General features: G+C 42.5%; 2 protein-coding genes across 5 annotated transcripts in view; one reads left to right on the forward strand and one right to left on the reverse strand.

Annotated features, from left to right (window-relative positions):
- ADAMTS9 (ADAM metallopeptidase with thrombospondin type 1 motif 9) overlaps window positions 1–5432 on the reverse strand; it is a 164339-nt gene extending 158907 nt beyond the window's left edge. For both annotated transcript variants that reach the window (XM_014793538.2, XM_004419896.3), the window contains exons 1-2: window positions 5318–5432; window positions 4320–4720 (exon numbers count right to left, since the gene is read on the reverse strand). In XM_014793538.2, the coding sequence (XP_014649024.2) occupies window positions 4320–4720; window positions 5318–5432 (516 nt within the window). The remainder of the gene's footprint in view (window positions 1–4319; window positions 4721–5317) is intronic.
- The window catches only part of LOC106803103 (uncharacterized), a 300006-nt gene continuing 277689 nt past the window's right edge, over window positions 2891–25207 (forward strand). For all 3 annotated transcript variants that reach the window (XR_015552240.1, XM_087431287.1, XM_087431285.1), the window contains exon 1: window positions 2891–3094. Coding sequence is in view for 2 of the 3 variants with exons in the window: in XM_087431287.1 (XP_087287413.1) it covers window positions 3020–3094 (75 nt within the window). In the remaining variant the exon portion in view is untranslated. The remainder of the gene's footprint in view (window positions 3095–25207) is intronic.

The following is a 25207-nucleotide window of genomic DNA, read 5'->3' on the forward strand; positions in this document are numbered from 1 at the left end:
AAAGTGACACCTTGTAAGGGCTCAGAACACATTAGTGGCTTTGGTGTTGCTGCTGTTAGCCTGTAACCACCAGGATACAATTTGCTTTTGCCATTCATTCAAAGCACCTTGAAAGATGTACATCTCTCTCTTCCCCTTCCCACATACCCACAAATTTTGCAAAGGATAAATGATGCCTCAAGGTTGAGCCACTCAAACCAAACATTACAAGAACAGTGTAAAGTTCTCTATGCCATGCCGGTGGGCAGTGTTTAAAGGAAGAAACTGAGTTTATCCTCCATTGTTCCTTTTCCCCACACTGGAAAAGAAAAAGCACAGGCCTTTTACCTTCCCCTGGACACACGGGAAATGACCGTCCTTGAAAGTCAGCATCAGCATCAGCATCATCCAGGAGTTTGTTAGAAATTCAAATAACTGTGCTCCACTCCAAATCAGATCTACTGAATCAAAATCTTTGGGGGTAGGGCCCAGGAACTGCAATTTTAATTAGTACTCCAGGGTATTCTTATGTATGATAAAGTTTGCGAAGCATTAGGCTAAGACACTGAGGTTCCCAAACCCAGATAAGCATCAAAATTGCCTGGGAAGTTTGTTTACAATTTTAGATTTGTGGCATTACCCTATCTCTGCAGATTCAGAATTTCCAGGGATAAAATCTAGAAGCTATTTTTAAAAAGCTCTCCATGTGATTCATGAGCCACTGACTTAAAGACAGGACAGCTCTGGTGTGGTCAGACTAAGAGACAGAGTAGTTGTTTTCCAGAGAAAAAGTGACTTAACAAATTTATTCTCACCCAGGCATTTCTCCTCGTTTTCAATACACAACTTGGGTGTTCTCTAATCACAGCAGGAAGCTGACTACAACGTGTGAAACTTACTGGAGATGGGCCATAGATACTGGGAAAGAACCTGGGAGCTCATCTGGTGAAGATCTGCCACCTTGGATTGGTAAAGGGGAAACCAAGGCCCAGATGGAGGAAGTGACTTGTCCAAAGTTCCCCTTCAGCGATACAGAAGCAGCAGAATCATGGCAGTGCTGAGTCTAGAACTCAGGTATCCTGACTTCAGTCCAGTGCCTTTTTAAAAAAGAACTCTAAATTTCTCTTTAGGAACACAGACTCAGTCTCTGGCCCATGGTTAAGAGTATGGATCAGAGAGAATGGGTGGGAAGCCCAACTCTGTCACTTACTAGCTGTGAGACCTTGAACAAGTGTGCAACTCTCAAAGCCTCCGTGCTCTCATCTGTAAAACGGATTGTTGTGAGGATTTGGATGAGACAGTGCACATATAAAGCACTTATTATAGTGACAGGCAAATAATAAGAGCTCAATAAATGGTATCTACCAGATTCAGGATTTTGTTTCAATTTTGTTTTCAATTCACAAAACAGTTGCTTGATTGAAAAGTAATCCTTTCTTGGTTAAGGTGACCATTTTTTCAAACATATGTACTAAGTATCTAGAATATCCAAGGCTCCAGTATGGAAGAGAAATGAATTAATGCTGACCCTGCTGGCAAGGAGAAATGGATAGAATACGGGTACCAAGAACTATAATACAAGGCAGAGCATACTAAGCATGGTAAGAGATAACAGATAAGTGTCTATGAAGGTGGAGAGAGATGACAGCAGTCTGAAGGACTAGGAAATGGTTTCCTGGGGAAGAAGGTAAGTAAGTTACACTTTAAAAGAAGGGTATGATTTAAGCTGAGGGAGATGACCAAGTAAATACAAAGGCCCAAAGGCAAAGAGGTAGGACTGGGACGGGAGAGAAATTCAGAGAAAGGAGCAAAAGCAGATTGCTGGAAATACACGGTTTGTAGAGAAAATCTTGAGAGATGAGACTGGATGTGTGCATGTGAGAGAGGTGAGAAGGTATATGGTAAATGATCTGAAGTGTCAGATGAAGGAGTTGATCGTTTATAGGAGTTTATAGCTCTCCACTAGGCAATGGAGAGCTCTGTAAAGTGAGTGAGTAGGGTACTGACCTGATCTTGCACCTACTCATCATTAATCTGTTAGTGGTGTGTGGCAGGGATTAGAGAGAAAAGGCTGAAGAAGAAGCTAGATGGAAATATTTCTTAGACATCAGTCCTAATGAGGGGGAGAGAAGTACAAAAGGCTAGAATTAAGGTAGGGATGTACAGAAGAGGTGAGAGACACATCTGAGATGGAATTAAGGGAAACTGATAACTGACTGCTGGGGCAGCGGGTAAGGGAAGTTTGGCATGGTCATCTCGAAAGAGTGAAAGATTTCCTCGGTGGGTAAAGGCAAGTCTTGGGGGGAAAGATAAATTCCAGAAGGAAAACAAAGGGGGAGCTAGATTAATCGCTGAAGATAGAAACAGCCAGCGCGCCTATCTTTAAGATATATGCCAAACCTTTTCCCCTCAAAACAGGCAGACAGCAAATTATACGCAATATAAATGGTATTATCATGGTGTAGGCAGTGGTTTCTGAAGTCCTGGCCCTCAGTTCCCAAAGAGAGTTACCACTCGCAGTTCCACGTGTGAGTTACCACCTGAAACTGCCAATAGAAATTAAGGTCCTGCGCAGCAAAGTATTTATACAAGTGCTGGGGCCACTCAGCGGGGTGTGGAGGCGGAGATGGAGGAGGAGTAAAGACTGTTTACAAACTTGACGTACACACGCAGCCCTATCCTAAGGTTCTGGAATTGGGGGTTACAATCTCCGGATCTGGGGACGGTCTGATGCTCTGGGTTCTGACGCCTGACTTATGCTACCCGGGCCATAACCTTTCGAAGAACAGAAGGATTCCTGCGCTCTGGCGCTAGATCTTGGGGCAGCGATGACTCACTGCAACACCCCCTCCCCCTTCGCCAAACTGCCGTCTCCGCCCACCCCCAAACAATCTCAACGGCGCGCCGCGGCTCCGGGAGCTTTGCTGGGGGCTAAAGGGGCTCATCCCCATCCCCGTAACCCAGCAGGCTAAACCCTCCCTCTCGCCGCCCAGTCTTCAGGTTTGCCTCGCTCCCCACCCGACCCCTCCATTGTGAGGCGATGGACGCGACATCTAGATGGGGAACTCTGGACCCACAAACAGCAGCGCGCGGAGGGGGCAGCCGAGCGCCCCAGGTAAGTATCCCTGCTCCCACTTAGAAAAGGTGGCAGCGGGGAGTGTGGGTGCCCAGGGGCAGAGTAAACGCATCATGGGGGCGCAGTGCGCACAGCGCCGTGGGCTGTGAGAGTCTGACCCGGGAAAGTTTCTGCGTCATACGCGCGTGGCAGAAACGCACGTCGCTTGGGAAAGTCAAGGACCACTCTTGCTTGGGCCAGAACTTTATAGTGGGTCCTCAAATGTCATAGGGGAAGAGGGCGGATGTCGTGTAGGACCTACTAGAGGGCAAGTGGGGGGGAGGGGGGAAGGTAAGCAGGGGGCCGGGGTACCAGCTTGGATCCCCTGCTAAGTGCGTATTTTGCAGCTCAGGGAGGTGGCCGCCCCGCCCTCTCGCCTCCCTCTCTAGGGAAACGTGCGCCTCAGGCTCCCTCTTCCGATTCTCTGGAACCGCCATGGGTGGTAGAAACCCCAGAAGAACCGAAATCTCGTCTGGGCAGCCTCCCCACGCTTTCTCTCATTATTTCTGCTTCTCGGGGCCACCCCGCCAGCAGGGTGCAGAGTCGGACTGCGCCGCACCCCCCCGCTCCCAGTTTCCACCCTAATTCAATGCGTCCCGGTCAGGCTCCGCCCTCTTTCCCGCCCCCGGAGCCCTTGGCCCACCCTTCCGTTCCCGGGACGGGACCTGTTCCCTGTCAATCCTACTCAGCCTCAGGGTTCCTGGCGCGTGAAAAAAGGCCCTGAGAGAATATGGGGACTCTAGATTACGCGCTGCCCTCCACGACACACAGAAGGAACTCCCTGTATGAGGCTGGGGATTCTCAGCGCACACCCCCGACTCAAGACGCGCCAATAAGGAGTCGGGTCCTCCCTGCGCTCAGCTGCTCCGCTCCTGGGCGGCCGAGTTTGCTGCAAGCAAGGGCAACTCCCTCTGAGTTTGGAAACCGATTTCCAAGCCGCCTGCCGGCATTGGGCAACGCGCAGCTGAGCCGAGTTCTGGCCCTAGAAAGCTCTGAAACATCCAGAATCCCCTGGGGGCGGTTGCGTGCGCTCCTCTGGAGTGTAAGCGCACGCACTAGGCTAGCCACCCAAACCGCAGGACGCAAACAAGTTTCTAGAAGACATTTAACGCCAGAGCGGAGATTCGGCGCAGCAAGGGTCTTAGGCTAGAGAGCAATTAAATCTTCTAGAAGCGAGTGAGGAGGCGGGAGGGGATGTGCGGGGAGGGGGCGCGCGCCCACTTACCATTCCTGAGCAGAGGCTGATGACTGCCGTGTGCTCGGACTTGGTATTGACATGGCCTTTGTAGAAACAGTGCTTGAGTTCCGCTTCCTCCTCGGAATAAAACTTTGTCTGGTTCACCCCGGGCGCCCCAAGGAGGGTGACAGTGAACAGTGGAGCGATAAATCCGGCATGGGCGGTGAGATTAAATAGAAACTGCTGGCCGAAGGCGGAGAGGCGGTAATGCGCCTGGGAGGAGGTAGAGGAGGAAGAGGAGGAGGCGAAGGCAGGCCAGGGGTCAGAGGCAGAGTTAATGCTCCGTCGCCTTCTTTTGAAGTGCACGTTCGTGGGAAAGGGTTCTCCGAGAGCGTTCACTCGCATGGGAGACGCGATTTCGTATTCGCTCAGGGTCTCTAATAATTTCACTGCAGAGAGAAGCAGAGGCACATGAACCAATAATTCAATTTTCCGCAGGTTTTAATTTAAAATGTAGGTGGGGCTTTGTCCTGAGTTATTTTCCAGGTTTTTTTTTTTGCCAACTCGAGTCAATCTGTTCACCCTCAATCATTGGACAAATATTTGTTGAACACCTACTATGTGCCAGGAACAGCCAGGAACTGGGCTACGCGCTGAGGATACACCATTCCGAGCCAGACAATGAACAAGTCAAAATACATAAGATAAATTCAGATCCTGACAAATACCCTGAATAAAATAAAGCATGCCGCTATCTGGTGCCCCCAGTTACTAAGTAACTATAGTTTGGAGCATGGGGGTGGGGAAGTGGAAAGATCAGGCTAAAACCAAAGTGTGTGTGTGGAGGGGACTAAGCTCGTTCCACAGTGTCTCTCTCTAGAAATTGGCTGGGAATGACCTAAAGAAGGGAGAGGCTGCAAAGCGGGAGATAATTCTTTCTAGGAAAAGGAAAAGAGGCCTCCGCTGCGGGATGCCCGCTCCCGGGCGCGGCGGCTGTGGAGGTGGTGACAGGGGCAGAGGGGTCCCGGGGGCCGAAGCCTCGTTACCTTGCCTCGGGTGTAGCCTGTCCTTGCGCACGGTCGCCGCGGCGTCTGGGCTCCCCATCTCGGCCAGGTCCCGCACCAGGAGGGTTAGCAGTGTGGCCCAGGATACAAACTGCATGGTGCTTCCCACCCCTCCCCCGCTGCCCCCACCCCCCTCCCTCCTGCCCTCCTTGGCTGCGGCGGCGACGCGAGGCAGCGGCCGCGGAGAGCGCGCGGAGCCCGGCGCCCGCCGCCAACTTTTGACTTTAGGAGTCGCTGAGATCTCGCCGCGAGGGTCCCGTCTGCGCTCGGCTGAGCAACGCCGCCGCCTGCCGAGAGCTGAGCCGCTCGGGCCGCAGGAGGAGCAGGAGGAGGACTGGGGCTCGGCTGCTCGGCCGCATAATGTCCAGGGAGCGGGCAGGAGAAAGCGCAGAACGTGCGCTCTGAGGCGCGCCGGGCGCCCTGTGCTGGCGGGGATAGCGGAGCAGCTTCTTGAATGGGGGGCTGGGGGGGCGGAGGCGGGGGGGCCGCGGGTCCTCCGCCGCTCAAATACCCCCGGTGCCCGCCTCTAGGAGGAGAGGGGAGGAGAAAGCGAAGCAAGCGGGACCGCCTCCTTCCAGACCGTGTCCCCTCCTCGGGCAGCCGGTGCGGGACTCCCAGCCGGCCTCCGGCTGCAAGAGGCGGAGGCCGGAGGCGTTGGGAGCGCCAGGGCAGCGGATCACAGTCCCCGCCACCTCGTGGAGATAGGCTTCTCTGATAATCCCTGCCCCGGAGAGAGAGCAGAGAAAGTTCTCTGCCTTTCCTGGCGCTCGCAGTCAGTCTGCCTCTCTCGCCTCCTCTCTTTTTTCTGCTTTTTCCCTTCCGAATTTCTCATTTCTCTTCCTCGCCTTGTCTCTCTATGCTGCTCTGTCTCTGCCACTCTTTCCCTCCCTGTGGTCTCTTCTCCCCTTCCCACTGTGCCCCTCTGTATTTCCCTTGTTTCTGTTTCCCTGTCTCTTTCTCTCTCTTCTGTCCCCATCTCTTTGCAACAGTCCTCTCCCTCTGCTCTTCCCCCCCCCCCCATGGATTTCTGTCCCTGACTGTCTCTTTCTTTTGGTTTCTTACAAGTGAAAGTGTCCCAGTGCAGGAACGCCTTCCCTTTCTACAGTTTCTCACTGGGGACAAGATTTGGCATCTGAGCTCCCCTATCTATTTAAGCATCCCAAGTCAAGAGTTTTAGAGATGGGGTTCTTAATCTTGTTTGGGGTGTGTTTCAAATCCATGGTCTCCTGAAAATTTAGAAAAGCTTTTAAGCTTTGCTTTCCCCAACCACTGCCCCCATCCCGAGAGGGTCCATAGCTTTCTGTAGGTGCCCGGTCCAAAAAAGGTTAAGAACTGCTCTTGGCAGCGAGAGGGGGCGGGGACGTCGGCACTCCCGACGGCGGGGTTTAGAGATAAGGGGCGGGGGGTGGAGCGGAGTGCGAAGGGAGAGTCGTGGACCCCCCGAGGGGAAGCCCCAGTCCCAGGAGGGATTTCTCAGACACTTGCTTTTTGCGGGACAGATGCTAGGAGCGGCTCAAAGCTGACGCTTCAAGTTACACCTATTTCCGCCTTGGGATGCAAATTTGGAAGTCAGAAATTATGCCAGAGAGGGAGGATATGAGTATGTGAGTGTGGCTGTGTGCGTGCGCATGCGTGTGTGTGAATTGTTTAATCTTGGCTGGTTCAAAAACACTTTTTCCGTTACCAGCCCTCAGGAAGATAAGATGTGTTAATTTCAAGAGAAAGGAAATGGCAATTTCGGTAAAAGATATGACAAATGTATATTTGTCCAAGTGTCCCAGAGCTGGAGTTTTCTGTTGCTTGATAGACCAGCACTCAGGGTTAAAAATACCAAAGACTGCCAACACTAGGGACCAAATAGCAATATGTTACAAATGTCCACTATTCTGGAAATATTAATGCATATATTTCTCCTGGTAGAGGGAAAAATGACCTGGCAAGATTGGAATTTACTGAAGAAGTTAACCCAAATGGACCAGTGTTGCCATTGTCTAACTGTATTACTGGAATTTATAATGCTTATATGCAATGTAAGGATGAGAAAATAGAAATACCTATAAAGAGCACAGAGATTTTTAAAGGATGACATTTAAATCTTTTTCTTAAACCTTCAAAATAATTCACTAAAATACGTTTCTTCTAATACACAATTTTTCTTTTCATTATGTAATAAAATTCCTCACAATCACAGTGTCTGGGAGTTGCTGAGAGTTTAGCAAGGAATGGAAAAATATCAAGAAATTAAAATATTAGGTGATTCATGTGGAAAATATTCTAGAATTTACATTGTAAAACTACCCCAAAATATAGCACTTTTACAGACACACAGATGAAAGGAACAGAATAGAGAACCCAGAAATAAACCTATGCATATATGATCAATTAATTTAGGACAAAGAGCCAGGAATATACAATGAGGAAAGGACAGTCTCTTCAGTAAATGGTGTTGGGAATACTGGATTGTGACATACAAAAGAATGGAGCTGGACCCCTATCTTACACCATACACAAAAATCAACTGAAAATGGATTAAAGACTTGAATGTAAGACCTGAAACCATAAAACTCCTAGAAGAAATGTAGGGGGTAAGCTCCTTGACATTGGTCTTGGCAAGGATTTTTTGGATTTGACACCAAAAGCAAAGGCAACAAAAGCAAAAATAAACAAGTGGGACTACATCAAACTAAAACGCTTCTGCACAGCAGAGGAAACCATCAACAAAATGAAAAGGGAACTTACCAAATGGAAGAAATATTTGCAAATCATATATATCTGATAAAGGGTTAATATCCAAAATGTATCAAGAACTCATATGACCCAATAGCCAAAAAACCAAACAATCCTATTAAAAAATGGGCAGGGGGGCCAGCCAGGTGGTGTAGTGGTTAAGTTTGTGTGCTCTGCTTTGGAGCCTGGAGTTTGCAGGTTCAGATCCTGGGCACGAACCTACGCACCACTTATCAAGCCAGCTGTGGCAGGCATCCCACATATAAAGTGGAGGAAGATGGGCATGATGTTAGCCCAGAGCCAGTCTTCCTCAGCAAAAAGAGGAGGATTGGCAACAATTGTTAGCTTAGGGCTAATCTTCCTCACCAGAAAAAAAAAAAAATGGGCAGAGGATCTGAATAGATAAAAGAAGACATACACATGGCCTACAGGTACATGAAAGGGTGCTCATTATCACTAGTCATCAGAGAAATGCAAATAAAAACCACCATGAGATATCACCTCACACCCATTAGAATGGCTATTATCAAAAAGACAAGAAATAACAAATGTTGGCGAAGATGTGGAGGAAAGGGAACTCTTGTGTATCATTGGGGGGAATGTAGGTTGGTACAGCCAGTATGGAAAACAGTGTGGAGGTTCCTCAAAAAATTAAAAACAGAATTACCATCTGATCCAGCAATTCCACTTCTGGGTATTTATTCAAAGGAAATGTAAACAGTAACTCGAAAAGTTGTCTGCACCCCCATGTTCATTGCAGCATTATTTACGATAGCCAAGATAAGGAAGCAACCTAAATGTCCATCAGTGGATGAATGGATAAAGAAATTGTGGTATGTGTGTACATATATATACATATATATGTACACATATACGTATATACACACACACACACGTGCAGTTTGGAGGTTGGTTCTATAAATAGGAATATAGAATTACCCGAGTTCAGGGGGAAAAGTGGATTCTGTGGTAAATTGGCCCATCACAAAAGTGTGCTCTGAACGAAAGAGAGCTTTTTGAGGTCACGTAGAGTTAACAAAGTAACAGTTTTTAGTCCATTTTCTTCTCCCAGGCTTTACTGGAATTGAATGTTATTATAGGTTGACTGAAAGACGTCTTTGATTCTTCATGAACACTGAATTCCAGAGGAGTGATGATTGACATTAGTCACTAGGGAGAGATAATCTTGTCAAGGGAAATTTGAGAGATGACATCACGAATGACTCTGTTTACAGAACGCCACTGAAAACAGCAGGAAGGAGGTTTGAGGCAAAGCCATCTATTTCCACAGAGAAGGAAAACCCACACCCAAATGATAGGGAGAGACCAGGAGCCAGAATCAAAGTGAATAGTTTCCTGATTGGTCAGCAGTGGATGGGTTCTGGAATAGATAAGTCCATGATGCTGGTAGCACAGGATTCTGGTGAATGAGGTGCCAAGCCAGGAATTGGTGGTGGCCCAACTCTGTGACCTTGGGCAGAGCCCTTTCTGATCCAGTTTCATGTTTGCTTAGTGGAGATGGGGAGAAAGTATGTCATCTTTTCTTTCCAAATGGGTTAATGACCTTAGTGTATTTTTTAAAGTCTTCCAAATACTGACTTCAAACAAAGAGTAATGTAGAGGAAGTAGTTTATACTGTTAGTGATAATGACAGGAGATTCTCTTCAGTGAGTTCCTACTTGGTGCTAATTATTTAATTCTCGTAGCAGTCCTGCCATCTGGGTTTTACTCTCCCCATTTTACATATGATGAAAATAAGACTCGGCAGAGTTAAGTGATTTGCCCAGCTTAAAGAGCTAGAATGTACTGAGTTGGGATTTGAATAGGGCTGGGGATTGCAGCCAAAAAAATCAAGAGAAGACTGAGACTTGGAAGGGCAGCAGTGAAACAATTAGGAAAGATCATCACGTGTAAGAAAGTGTCGTTGGAGACTAAAGCCAAGATTATCCACACCCTCGTATTCCCAGTTACTATGTACCCGTGCAAAAGCTGAACAGTTAAGACTGCTGACAGGAAAAAAGTTGATACATTTGTAGTATGGTGTTAGAAGAGAGCTCTACCGACACCCTGGACTTCCAGAAAGATGGACAGGTGGGTCTTGGAGCAAATAAAGCCTGAACTATCACTGGAGGCAAAAAAGACCAAAATGAGGCTGTCCTACTTTGGGCACATCATGAGAAGGAAGGATTCTTTGGAAAAAACAATAATGCTGGGAAAAGTAGACAGTAGCAGGAAAAGAGGAAGACCAGATATAAGATGGATTGACTCCATACAGGAAGCCATAGGCGTGAGTCTACAGGAGCTGAGTAGGGCTGTTGAGGACAGGACGTTGTGGACATCACTCATTCATAGGGTCGCCAGGAGTCGGAGCTGACCTGATGGCTTGTAACAACAGTTGACCTCCAAAGCTGGTCACCTCTGTCCATCAGAGCAGCCTAGTAACATAAAGATGTACACCTAATTTTTCTTGATCATTCAGCTTTCATACTTGGCATAAAGAATATGATCTATAAGAACATTATTATTATTTTTTCTTTTAATGCTAAATCTAAAGTTCTAAACAACTTCTTTTGAGCCTGCTTGGAAAGTCATCGCTCCAGTTTTTAAGGTGGCTCTAGATAGCTCATGAAGAGCTTATGGCAGTTCTACAAAGTTGTTCACTCATGAGGTGTTCCTTGCTTACTTGTCATTCCAGAAGACCATACTTTCACTATTGCCCAGGATTTGGAGCCCCACATTAGCCCACTAATATTCACTTGAGACTCTTTGGGCCTCAAATCCTTATTCCGCCCCCTCTAGTATCCTGTGGAATGAGACCTTGAGACCTGGGGTTCTACATCATAACCACAAACGATTCAGAAGTGCTGATCTTCTAGCTCAGATCCAAACCACGCTTAAACTGAAGCCAAATTAGAAAGCAATACCATGTGTGCAAATACAATTTCACCATTGTCTAAAAGTGCACATTCAACATAGACAGTTGTTATAGATATGCTAGCCTGGAATCTGATAACTTTGAGGGTATTTTGAGATGCGCCAGGATGCTATATGCCCCCTGAACCTTCAACTTCTCCTGTCCTAGTTTGTTTCACACTTTTTGTTATTGTTGTTGCTTGGTGTCGTTTGTTAGACTTTAAACTACATGAGGGCAAAGAGCAAATCTATCTCCCTTAACACTGTAGTCCCCTGGTGGTACATAACAAGCACTTAAAAAGTATTTCTTAAATGAATGAGTTAACTATTGCCACAAAATTGTTTCTAGTTTTAAGAGTCAGTGTTTCTTTTAATTTATAAAGGTCTTTTGCGCGCGCAAGTGCACGCGCACACACACACACGCACGTGCACCCCCCCCCCCACAAAACCCCAGGAATGATTGAGGTAATATCTGTTTCTCATGGTATCATGGAAGGCAATTCTTGCTTTAATTAGAATCTCATCATGATTCCTCTTTTCTTGGAGTAGAAATTTCCAGAGCTAGGCTTTCGGCACTGGCCACTTCAGGATCGTGAGCATGGCACGTAAGAGACCAAGACTATGGGCAGTTTCCATATCCTTTCTGTATCCTGAAAATGGGGTAATCTAGTACCTGCTTCATAGAGATGCTGAGAAAATGAATTGACCAATGAAAGTGTTGGCTTAGTGGCTGGCACAGAGTAAGTCATCTCTACGTGTTCAAATCAGTGGTCTCACTTTAATGCACCTGCTAGTTAGGAAAGCAGTTCCTGATTCTGTTTGATAGAGCAGGGCGCTGGCAGCCTGGCCACTCCTTTCCCAGTTAACTTCCGTCCAACCCCACCACCGATTTATGAGCCTTTCTCCTCTTGGAAAAGATGAGCCATGTGTGTGCTTATATTTCTTTGACTATGTATTTTTTCATACTCATTCTTGCTGTTTGCCCTCTCATCCTTTAAAAAATTAAAAAAATTTTTTTTTTTGGCTGAGGAAGATTTGCCCTGAGCGAACATCTGTTTCCAATCTTTCTCTTTTTGCTTGAGGAGGATTCATCCTGGGCTAACGTCTGTGCTAATCTTTCCTCTATTTTGTATGTGGGTCACTGCCACAGCATGGCAGCCGCCGAGTGGTGTAGGTCCGCGCCCAGGAACCGAACCTGGGCCACTGAAGCAGAGCATGTCAAACTTAACCACTGGGCCCCAGGGCTGGCCTCAAAAAATTTTTAATTTTTTTAAACACCTTTACTCCCTCTTTCTTATACTGCTTAAATTAGCAGTTCATATAAGTCCAATGTAGCACTTTTTCAAGGATTGGGCTTTTTTCTGGCAGATTTTTTTAAATAGCCAAAACATAGTTTTCCCTCAGAGCATTAAAAAAACCCAACTGTTTTTATATGTTAAACAATTTTGACACATGCAAAAAAGTAACTTCCTCTGCCAGATGATGCTTAATTGGTTGTCTGTCCTAATGGTACTTATTATAATAATGGTAAACCTTAGTGACTGGTTACTGCTTCTAGGTACAATGGATAATACCATATTCAATCCTCCCGACAACTCAATGAAATAGAATGCCATTAGCCCCACTTTTGAGAGGGAGAAATGAAGGCACAGAGAGGATAAGTAACTTGCCCAAAGTTGCACAGCTAGTAAGTAGCTGAGTGGGGATTCAAAGCCAGGGTTTCTGATTTCAAGACCTGTACTCTTAAAACCATGACATTATACTGACTGTCATATGTATTTATGCCTTATTAAGCTTAATACAGGATAAATTGTGATGCTTAGGGATGCAATCGCAAAGAGTGGAAATCCAGACGTTAGCAGCCATTTAGATATCAGGCCAACTGTGGGAGAAGTCCAATAGGAGGTCGGGTTTAGGGAGTCAATCACAAATGGTGAGATTCTGGACATCAGACTAAGGGGGATTGAGGAGGAGAATGTCTAGCACCCTAAACCACTTATTCACTTAACTAATAAGACTGGATCTTGGGGACACTGTTCTTCTTCCGTGATCTCAGTGCCACAACCATTCTTATAAACTCCCGTGGCCCTCAGTTCAGCCCAACGTGTTTGTGTCGTTCAGGCTGTGCTGTGGTCCTTGCTATAAAAACAGCGTATGGCCAAGATGCCTGCCTTGGAGTTGTAAAAGTGGTGTAGGATTTGAATTCCCCATGATAAACTTATGTGGGGGCCCACTACAAAGAAGGTTTTCAAGGAACTTTTCAAAATATCTCAGCTACTATGACTACCAAGCACAATGGAGAGGGGGTAGGGGCAGGAGGAATACCTTCATTTTCCAAATTAAGGTGCAAAACCATGGGTGCATTGCATGTACTAGCTTGACCTGGTAATGAGATTATGTGACATCAAACCAATGAATGCCAGTTGTAAATGGTATATTTACCACGCACCGCCTTTGTATTAATTGGCACCAATAATACAAAATAAGTTGCTTCCTGAAATGTAAGCCTAGCAATTAGTCCCTTGTCAGGTCCCTATCAGATGTTGGCAAAATAATTGGTTTTGCAGTTTTTTCCCCCCACTCAAAAACAGGTCCAACAGTACACATCAGTGGCATTCATGGCAAGCATAACTGGAATAAACTTCAGCTACTGTTCGGCTCTGTGCAAGAGGTGCAGTTACACAAAGCAGGAATTTGGAGCTATGATTTTCTTTCAGGCATTCTCACCATAGTGGTGGTGGTGCCTGAATTCTGGTTACAATAGGCATCACAAATTCACCCATGTAAATATTTTTAATCAACGCTTCTTATAGTTGATTATTCAGTTCATTAATTCTGAACACAAATCTGGACCTCAGGGAACGTATATTTGCTCTAAGGTACCTTTTCCAGCAAAACAGAGGTGACAGTAGAGAAATGACTCCTTGAGCAGTGACTTTGGTCCTTGTGTCCAGGAGTGGCAGAGGTCCTAAAAATAGAAGACTGACACAACTCAAGACCCTCTCCTCCCCATTTCACTGATCAGGTGAAAAGGGAAGGGAACCCTCAAGAGACAGTAAATGCTATGAAATGTTAGGCAATTACCAAAGAGTAAGGAAGAGCTGTGTGTTTTAGCACATAAACCCGTTCAAGATGTATCATTAAGCAAGCAAGTCACAGTGTTTGTCTAATTGGGTCCCATAGTGGTAAAAACAAAATAAAACAAACAACAAAATCTCGGCCTGTGCTAGATTAGGATACACATAGAAAAAAAGTCTAGAAAGATGGATTACATCAAACTATGACCATATGACTGTGATCTCTGGGACTGGGAATTATGGAGATCTTTTACGTTTTCTGCATTCCTATGATACCCGTTTCCATATTGGTTGATTATTTTTATAAGAATATATATAACCTTCTTAATGAGAAAAATAGTTTTTTTTTGGTTTTTTTTTTTTTAGTAAAGAGACAATATATAAAGAAAATATGATGGTATCACCAATCTTAGGGAAGTTTTTTCTCATAAATTATACATAACTTGAGCTGCTTCCGTAACATTCAATATGTGTTTCATTATTTGGAAATAACCTTATATATATTGTGTGTATGTGAACAAGTACTAGGAAGATTTATGATGGCTAAGTTAGGCTTTTGAGGAGAGATGGTGACTTGGATAGATACATAAGCATTTGATACACAGTAACTGTGGATTTAAAACGTGAATGGAGAATAATAGCCGAGTAGCAGGAAAAAAATATAAGCTTTCCCAACCCCTGACTATATAAACAGGGAAGACATTAGTTCACTCATTCAATAGATATTTATTGACCATCTCAGACTAGTGGGGAAGAGAAACACAAAATAAGTAAATGCGTGAACAAGTATATAATAAAACATTGTTCTAAGTATTGTAGAGGAGATTAAACGGGAGATAGTTTAGATTAGGTGAACAGAGAAGGCCTCTTTGAGGAGTGATATGGAAATTGCAACCTAGAGAATAGGAAGGAGCAGGCCCCTTAAAGAAGGGGAAGAAAAAATATTCCTGAGAACTGCAGGGCAAGGTCTGAGATAGGAAAGAAGTGGGAGTGTTCAGAAGCCCTGTGGCTGGAGTTCTGTGAATGAGGAGCTGGTGAGTTAGAGTGGGGCTGGGAGCGCGCCAGGTGATATAGGGCCTCTCAGGTGAGGATTTCATTTTATTCTAAGCATAAAAGGAAGCCACAGAAATATGTGTGGAGGATGGAGTCAAGGGAGCTATTGTGTTGTTCAAATGAGGATCACAGTGGCTTGATCTAGGGTGGTGTTAGCAGAGGTGGCAGGATTTGGAAATATGCAAAGTATATTTTAAAGGAAGAATCAACAGGACATGGTGAAGGATGTTCTAGTAGGGATGAGAGAGAAGAGTGTCAAGAAGGAGTCCCAAAATTATTATGCAGAAACTGCTGCCTTTTATATGTACAAATAACAACCAGATAGAGAATATAAAAGAATAAAAACCCAACATACGATAGTAACAAAATCACTGGGAGTAGAAATAACAAGAAAGGTGCACTGCCTATATGAGTGATATTTTAAAATACAAATGAAGACGTCAGAAGAGATATGAATAAATGGAAAGATATCATATCTTAGGATGACTGAATATCGCATAGTGCCCCTTCTCCCTAAGATAGTTTATAAAATGATTGGAATCCCAATACAAATACCAACAACTTATTTCTCTTATTTTTGTTTTATGTGAAAGAGACAAATTGAGTCAAAATTTATTTGGGAAGATAATCAAAAAAGAACAGGTCGGAAGACTTTGAAAATGAAGAGCAATGTGGAGAATCTAGTATTAATGCCAGATATTAAAATATAACATAAAGCCTCAATAAATAAATAGGGTGATAACTGGATTGTAAATGAACAGAAAACCCAATACAAGAGACTAGAAAATTCAGAAACAGATCAAGCTGTGAGAATTTACTTTCTGATAGAGGTGGCTTCTGAAACTGATTGGGAAAACATGGACCACTCATATGGTGCTAGGATGACTTGGTAGCCACGTGGTTTAAAAATAATAATAATAGTAATAATAAAGTTGAATCTATACCGCATACTTTAAATATATACTTTACTTTAAATACACACTTGATCCGTATCAAATAGATCAAGAATTGAATGTAAAAACTAAACCAAAACTGGTTTAGGAAGAAACAGGAGGGAATAACTACTTTATATCTGTGGCATAAGGAAGGCCTCCTAATTATGACTCAAAATCCACAACACATACAAGAAAAAAGTTGAAATGTCTAACTTCATTACAAAACAAACAAAAACACATTCTGCTTGACGAGAAACATCATAATCAAAATCAAATGTCAAATGACAAACTGAGGAAAAATATTATCAGCTCATAACACAAAGAGAGATCTTTCCTTCAAAAGAAAAATCTGCAAAAGGTATCAGCTGACAGATCACAAGAAAGGAAATACAAAATGGTGCAGACTTGTGAAAAGATACTCAGCCTTACTCATAACAAAAAAATTTCAAATTAAAACTATACCAAGACCAGTTTTTCAGCTATCAGGCAAAATCCTGATAAATACAGTTAATTACTAAGGCTTTGGGGAACTGTAATACATTGTTGAGTGTGTAAATTGATACAACCCCTAAGCAGGCAATTTGACATCTATCAAAACTGCAAAATCATATACCCTTTGACCTAGCATTCTACATTCTATACATCAGATATTTTTGCATATATGGAAAATGACATGCACAAGATTCTTCATTGATTTCAGTATCATTTCTAATGGCACAAAATCACAAGCAATGAAAATATAACTATAGGGGACTGATTGAATAAATTAAGGTACATGCATACAATGAGACACCATGCATCTGTAAAAGGAATGATACTTTTGTGCCTGTGTCTGTGTGTGGGAGTAAAAAATGGAGAAAAATAGTATTACATATTTTTATTTGCTTATATATTCTAAAGAATCTCTGAAAAGATACATAAGAAGCTAAGCACATGGTTACCCTGGGAGGAAGATTGGGAACTGGACAGATGGGGGATGTATTAGTCTGCTAAGGCTGTGTATTAGTCAAGGTTCTCCAGAGAAACAGATCCAAGAGGATGTGTGTGTATGTGTATGTATATATATGCTATATGTAAAGAGATTTATTATGAGGAATTGGCTCGTGTGATTATAGAAGTTGCCAAGTCTCAAGATCTGCGGGAGAAGTCAGCAAGCTGAGGACCCAGGAGAGCTGATGGTTTAGCTCCAGTCCAAGTCTGAAGGCCTGAGAAGTGGGAGAGCCGATGGGTTAGCTCATCTGAAGGCCAGCAGCCTCAAGACCTAGGAAGAGCCTATTTTTCAGTTTGAGTCTGAAGGCGGGAAGAAGCCGATGTCCCAGTGTGAAGGCAGTCAGGCAGGAAGAATTTCTCTTACTTGGGGGAGGGTCAGCCTTTTCATTCTCTTCAGGCCTTCAACTGATTGAGGCCCACTCACATTAAGGAGGGCAGTCTACTTACTCAGTCTACTAATTTAAATGTTAATCTCATCTGAAAACACCCTCACAGAAACACCCAGAACAGTGTTTGATCAAATATCTGGGCGCCGTTTGGTCTAGTCAAGTTGACACGTAAAATTAACTATCACAGGCTGCCACCACAAAATACTACAGACTGCGTGGCTTAAACAACAGAAATTTATTTTCTTTTGATTGTGGAGGCTGGAAGTCCAGGGTCAAGGTGCTGGCGGGGTTATTGTCTGGGGAGGCCTCTCTCCTTGGCTTGCAAATGGCCACCTTCTTGCTGTGTTCTCACCTGGCCTTTCCTCTGTGCTCACACACTACTAGTCTCTTCCTCTTCTCGTAAGGGCACCAGTCCTATGACATTAGGGCCCCACACTTATCTCATTTAATCTTAGTTACCTCCCTAAAGGCCTGGTCTCCAAACATAGTCACATTGGGAGTTAGGGCTTCAACATATGAATCTCAGGATGGGAGAGGGACCGAGTTCAGTCCATAACAGGGATAAGAGTGGGAGAGAGACTTTGATTGTTCACCCTTTTATACCTTCTGGGTTGTAAGCTACTTGACTGTATTACCTATTTTAAAAGATTTAAAAAATGAATTCCACATTTCTGCCTCCAGCAACTTGGAGGATATTGGTGCCATTCACTGGGATGGAGAAGGCTGAGGGAAAAAGAAAGGTTGGCAAGGTGGGAGTGGGGTGGGGAGCATTGGAGATGCTAGAGAGGCACCCTAGTGGAATGTCAATGAGGCAGTTGGTGTTCAGGAGAAGTCTAGGTTGGAGATGAGAAAAAGCAAGTCTTCTGCATGTTTGCAGTCAGGGAAATGCATGAGATCACTCAGCGCAGTTGTTCTCAAATTTTATTTAGTATGCTTCGGAATCATTTGGAGGGCTTGCTAAAACATATATTGCAGGGCCCCACCCTCCAGGTTCTAATTCGGTAGCTCTGAGGTCAGGCCCAAGAATTTGCACATCTAACAATCCCAGAGGACACTGATATTGCTGGTTGGGGACCCCACTTGAGGAACCGCTAGCCTAGCATAATTATTCTCCATTCTAGCCTTACATTAGTATCACATGGAAAGCCATGAGAAAAAAATACCTGCGACCCATCCCACGGCAGAGCAATTAAGTCAGAACCTCTGGGAAGTGGGCCTGGGCACTGGTACATTTTCAAAACTCCCCAGTTGTTTCCAATGTGCAGCTAGGGCTAAGAGCTTCTGATCAAGGAAAAGAGTCTCTGGAGAAACAAGAGAAGGCCAAGAACAAAGACCTTAGGACAGCTACCTTTTAAATGATCAGTAGGCAAGGAGGAACCAGCTAAGAGATTGAGAAGTGAAGAGATAAAAGGAAAACCAGGACCTCCACTTGTGTCATGGAGGGCAGTTATTAGCTGTCAGGCTCTGTGCTGGGTTCTGGCCACGCAGATACAAACAAGACCTACATGGCCTTCAAGGAGTTTACTTGGTGTTAAGGACCAAGATGCTCTTTTAAAGAAGCAGTGGCATATAATCTGTCCACTCCTTGATGTGTGCCTGGAGAAATACTTGCTCACATGCACAAGAACGTACGTCAACGCTGTTCATGGCAGCATTGCTTGTAATAGTGAAAAACTGGAGACTACATGTCCCCAGCAGAAGAATGGCTGTGTTATAGAAAATGGTACATTTATATGGTGGACTGCTGTACAGCAGTGCAAAGGTGTGAACCAGGTAGACATCAATTGGTGAGATCTCAAAAAACATTGTTGAAGGACAAAAAGCAAGTTGCAGCATGATGTGTATACCATTTATGTGAAAAACAACTCATACATAACATGTGTTTGTGCATAAAGATATAAAAAGAGGTCTAGAAGGATGCACTCTAAATTCATACCTGGAGAAAGGGAGAGGGGACAAGTTTGAGGCTGATGGGTAAAGGGACCTTAGATTTATTTGTAATGCTCTTAACATTTTTAAGGCTTTTGATGAATGCACATATTTAATTACCCCAATGTTGTACTAATTTAAAATTTTGAAGGTCATTTACAAATGTCAATAATTACTATCAAATCTAAAGTTAATATGTGCATGCCTTAGAATTTTTGACTTTGTATGGGGTCTTGAAATAACACTTTCTGTTATGTCCTCCTGATTTGAGGGTTAATTGAAAATCTTCACTGACCGTATGAAGAATATCTCCCAACCTATTTCCTAAACTGAGAAAAGGGCTGCAACTATAACCTCAAAGGAAAAAACACGTTGCTTGGCTGTTACTCTTCTATGAATTTTTCCACAAAACAAGCATGTTTGAAATAGCATTTCAAAGATACAGACAACTTCCTTCCCCAGAGTCTTGCCTGGAAGACGTGTTACAGTTATTCAGTCAAGGAGCTGTTCTAGAATGCAACTCTGGAAAGGCAACCAAGATTTTTATTTTGTAGGCATCTGTCTCTTACGTAGCAGGTAATTGATGATGGGACATTCTGTAGATAACAGCATAGAAATCCACTGAAGCACACTTCAGCCTGACCATACCTACGACCTTCTAGACAAATGGATACCTTGGAGCTGCCTGTGTTGACAAACCTCATTATCTCCCTGGAAAGCAATGACTTTTAAATCCTCGGATATTCATTTTCAGAGTCGGAAGACAATCTCCTTATGCAAATTCTAGGAGAGCAGGGACCTTGTTTGTATTGTTCCCATTGTGTCCCCAGCGCCTGGCATAATGCCTGGCATATAGTAGATGCTCAGTAAACATCTGTGGAATGAATGAAGCTGCACAAAAGAAAGATAAAAATAAAATCATGGATGAATTTTATATAATGTTGAGCAAAAGAAACCAGACATGGAAAAGTGCATCCTACATTTTCCATTTATATAGTGTTAAAAAACAGACAAAATTAATTATTAGTGATAGAAAATGGTTACTTTTTGGGGGTAGTAATATGGAAGGGCACAATGGGGCTTCTGGGATGCTTGTCATGTTCTAACTGCTTGATCTTGGTGGTGGTTACAGGGATGTGCTCACTTTGTGAAAATTCGTTAAGCTATAACAATTATGATTTGTGCACTTTGCTATTCACATACCTTTTTTTTTAAGTTTACTTAAAATAAATAAAAGCAACTTCTTCCATAAAAAAAAAAAAAGGCACATTACCTGAGGTTTTGAAGTTTTAATCCTTTATATTGTAGATGATCTCATCTCTGGAAAATTATTTTCCAACCCAAAGCGTATTTTCATTTTCTATTCCTGAAGAGAAAATGTGTAATATCACCTCCAGGGCTTAAAGCTTAGCTCTCCCTGTTCTAGGGCGTTTGTTCTTCCTCATAGGAATTCAGCTGAGGGTAAAACAGCTGTTGTAGGATTGGAAGCAGCTATTGGGTTTTTAGCACCCATTCTTTTTCCTGCCCCTACTCTTTTGAAATTTCTAACCTCTTAGACAAGGGAGACTGTTGAAAGAAAACCAGAAACCTCAGAGATGTGCAATCTGGGAAAAATATGTGGCATTTCCCACCATTTAATAACCACCAGACTCACTAAATTATCTAAGTTTTTTTCTTTTCTTTCTCTCCCTCATTCCTTTTTTCTTTTTGATCAGATAACAAAAAATTTTAAAAATCCTTGAACCTAGTAACCCAGAAATTTACCTTAAAAACCATACTTGTGCATGTGCAAAGTGATAGATTTACAAGGTGATTCACAGATACGTTGTCTGTAACAGCAAAAGGTTAAAGGCGACCTAAATACCCATCAAAAGAGGACTTGCTAAGTATATAACATTCGATAATAGAAAAGTATGCAACTGTAAAAAAGAATGAAGAGACTGTCTATGTTCAGGATATATAGATAAGTGCAAGGTACAGACAGTGTGTTTAGACGGCTACCATTTATGAATATGTAAATTATTTCTGGAAGGATACACAAGAAACTGTCAATATTGGTTGCCCCCAGAGGGGGATGGTGTACATGGGCAGGAGAGAGACTTTGCCCTGTACACCCTTTGGTTCCTTTGATATTTAAACCACATTGTGTATTGTCTAATCAAAAATAAAATTTTAAAAACATATAAAATAATACTTTTGGCAACAGTTATTAGAGAGAGCTCTGATTTTGCCGAGGATGTGGAACAGTGGCACAATCTTATACACTCGTTGGAAGGGGAAACTGGGATAACCTAACAAGGAAGTAATTTGTCAAAATATATCGGAAACTTCCAAATTTTCCTTTTGACTAGATATTTCCAGTCCTAGGAATTTACTTTTAAGGATATAACTATAACTATAAGACATTGATGAAAGAAATCAAAGGAGACACAAATAAATGGAAAGATATTCCATGCTCATGGATTGGAAGAATTAATATTGTTAAAATGTCCATACTACCCAAAGCCATCTACAGATTCAAGGCAATCCCTATCAAAATTCCAATGGCATTTTTCACAGAAATGGAACAAACAATCCTAAAATTTGTATAGAACCACAAAAGACCCCGAATAGCTAAAGTGGTCAGGGTGAAAGACGTGAAACAAGAGGAAACCTGGAGGCATCATGCTTCTGGATTTCACACTCCATCACAAGGCTATAGTAGTCAAAACAGTGGGGGTTAGCGAAAAAACAGACACATAGATCAATTAGAATAGAGAGTCCAGAAATAAACCCACACATATATGGTCAATTAATTTACAACAAAGGATCCAGGAATATACAATGGGGAAAGGATAGTCTCTTCAATAAATGGTGCTGGGGGCCGGCCCCGTGGGTTAGTGGTTAAGTGCGCACGCTCTGCTGCTGGCGGCCCGGGTTCGGATCCCGGCACGCACCGACGCACCGCTTCTCCGGCCATGCTGAGGCCACGTCCCACATACAGCAACTAGAAGGATGTGCAGCTATGACATACAACTATCTACTGGGGGTTTGAGGGGAAAATAAATAAATAAATAAAAATCTTAAAAATAAATAAATAAATGGTGCTGGGAAAACTGGACAGCTACATGCAGAAGAGTGAAAGTGGACCCCTATTTTACACTAACTCAAGATGGATTAAAGACTTGAACATAAGACCTGAAACCAGCAAACATCTAGAAGAAAACAGGCAGTAAGCTCCTTGACATTGGTCTTAGCAATGATTTTTTGGATTTGACACAAAAAGCAAAAGCAACAAAAGCAAAAATAAACAAGTGGGACTACATCAAACTAAAAAGCTTCTACACAGCAAAGAAAACCATCAATAAAATGAAAAGGCAATCTATGGCATGGAAGAAAATATTTGCAAATCATATATCTGATAAGGGGTTAATATCTAAAATGTATAAAGAACTCATACAACTCAATAGCGAAAAACCCAAAAAATCAAATTAAAAAATGGGCAGAGGATCTGAATAGATATTTTTCCAAATAAGACATATAGATAGCCAACAGATATATGAAAAGGTGCTCAACATTACTAATCATTAAGGAAATGCAAATCACAACTACAATGGGATATCACCTCACACCTGCTAGAATGGCTATTATCAAAAAGACAAGAAATAAGTGTTGGCAAGGCTGTAGAGAAAAGAGCACCCTTGTGCACTGTTGGTGGGAATGTAAATTGATGCAGCCACTATGGAAAACAGTATGGAGGTTCCTCAAAAATTTAAAAATAGAATTACCATATGATCCAGCAATTCCACCTCTGGGTATTTATCAAGGAAATGAAAACACTAACTCAAAGAGTTATCTGTACCCTCATGTTCATTGCAGCATTATTTATAATAGCCAAGATATGGAAGCAACCTAAGTGTACATTGATGGATGAATGGATGAAGAAGTTGTGCTATCTATCTATCTATCTATCTGTCTATCTATCTATCTATCTAATCTATCTATCTATCTGTCAATCATCTATATCTATACACACACAATGGAATATTATTCAGCCATAAAAAAAGGGAAATCTTGCCATTTGGGACAACATTAATGGACCTTGAGGACATTCGGCTAAGTGAAATAAGTGAGACAGAGAAAGACAATTACTGTCTGATCTCACTTATATGTAGAATCTAAAAACAACAACAAACGAACAAAAGAAAATGAACTCATAGATACAGAGAACAGATTGGTGGTTGCCAGAGGAGCTGGGTGACAGTTAATCGAAATGGGTAAAGGTAGTCAAAAGGTACAAACTTCCACTTGTAAAATAAATAAGTCCAGAGGATGTAATATACAGCATGGTGACTATAATTAATAATACTGTATATTTGAAAGTTGCTAAGAGAGTACATCTTAAAAGTTCTTATCACCCGCACAAAAATTGTAACTATGTATGGTGATGGATGTTAACTTATTGTGGTGGTCATTTTGCAATATATACAAATATTGAATCATTATGTCATGCACTTGAAATTAATATAATGTTATATGTCAATTATATCTCAATAAAAAAAGCTATCTGAAAATATTCAATGATACACAAAAAGCCTTAAATACAAGGAATTCCATCTCATTGTTCTTTATAGTGAAATCGGAAATATTTTAGTGAAAATTGGAAGCTACCCCCCAAAAAAAGGATGTAAGTATGAATGAAGGAATGGTTATAATGGAACACAATGAAGACTAGGTTATAGAAATATTGGGAAAAAACCAGATATATGAAATAGATGATCAGTTTCATAAATTATGGTACAGCTATACATTAAAAATGCTATTTTAGAAGAATAATGACAAAAAATTCATAACGTTAATAAGTGAAAATATACAGCATGTACAGTATAATACTATTTGTTGCCAAAAATGCACCTATATAACTGTATATACGTGTGGGTATGTACACGTGTGTATAAAACCAAAATTTTACAGTTTCAGGCATTGGGGTAACATCATGGTGTCTAGGACCAGCACCTGAGGGTTTCAAAGCTGGTCTCAGAAATGGAAGATGGCTTATCGTCTACTGCTGTGGAATATCAAAAAAATTTACAGTTGTGCTCTTCCGGTAACACTGGAATGAACAGCTTCTACTTTTATATTATTGTATTTGAATAAATCCCTAAGAGTTGGATTATCATGACTCCTATGCATTTCTATGCTACTTTCCAGAAAGGTTTTGCCAGTTAACAAAGCCACCAACAATGAGCAAATACTACTCAGAATTTTTAATACATCTGCAACTAGAAATGGAATGGAAAAAGGTAATATCAGGTGTGCCAGAAAATCTGCCAGCTGGTTTAAATAAACCCAGTATTATCCCCTAATACTGGTTTTATCCTTCATCTCTAATAATGATAATAATTTTTTAAAAAACCTTAACATTTTTTGAGCGATTGCTGCTGAGAATGAACACTGCATTTCCTAACTTGTTCCATATTAGGTATGTGACTAAGTTCTGTCCACTGGGATGTGAGCAATCAGTTGGAAAACTTGCATTGTGCCTTTAAAAGAAAGGGGCATGCCCTCCACTTTGCCTTTCCCCTTTCTCTTGGCTGGAATGAGATCATGGTGGTAAGCCATCTTGGGCAATTAAAGATGAGAACAACACAGTGCCCCACAAGATAGAAGGAGCCTGGGTCCATAGCACTGTGGATCCACCATACCAGCCCCAGACTACTTGACCTTTGTTTGTTATATGGGAGAGAAATAAAAATCTTTCTTGTTTAAATCATTGATATTATTCATCTCTGTGTCAGCAGCTGAACCTGTACACTAACTAATACACAATATCTTTCTTCTCTCTCCATCCTCACAACAATCCTTTGGTGATAGTTATTT

This window comes from Ceratotherium simum, chromosome 5 (genome assembly GCF_057802395.1).
Source record: "Ceratotherium simum simum isolate JZ-2026a chromosome 5, ASM5780239v1, whole genome shotgun sequence".
NCBI classification, from domain to species: Eukaryota; Metazoa; Chordata; class Mammalia; order Perissodactyla; family Rhinocerotidae; genus Ceratotherium; species Ceratotherium simum.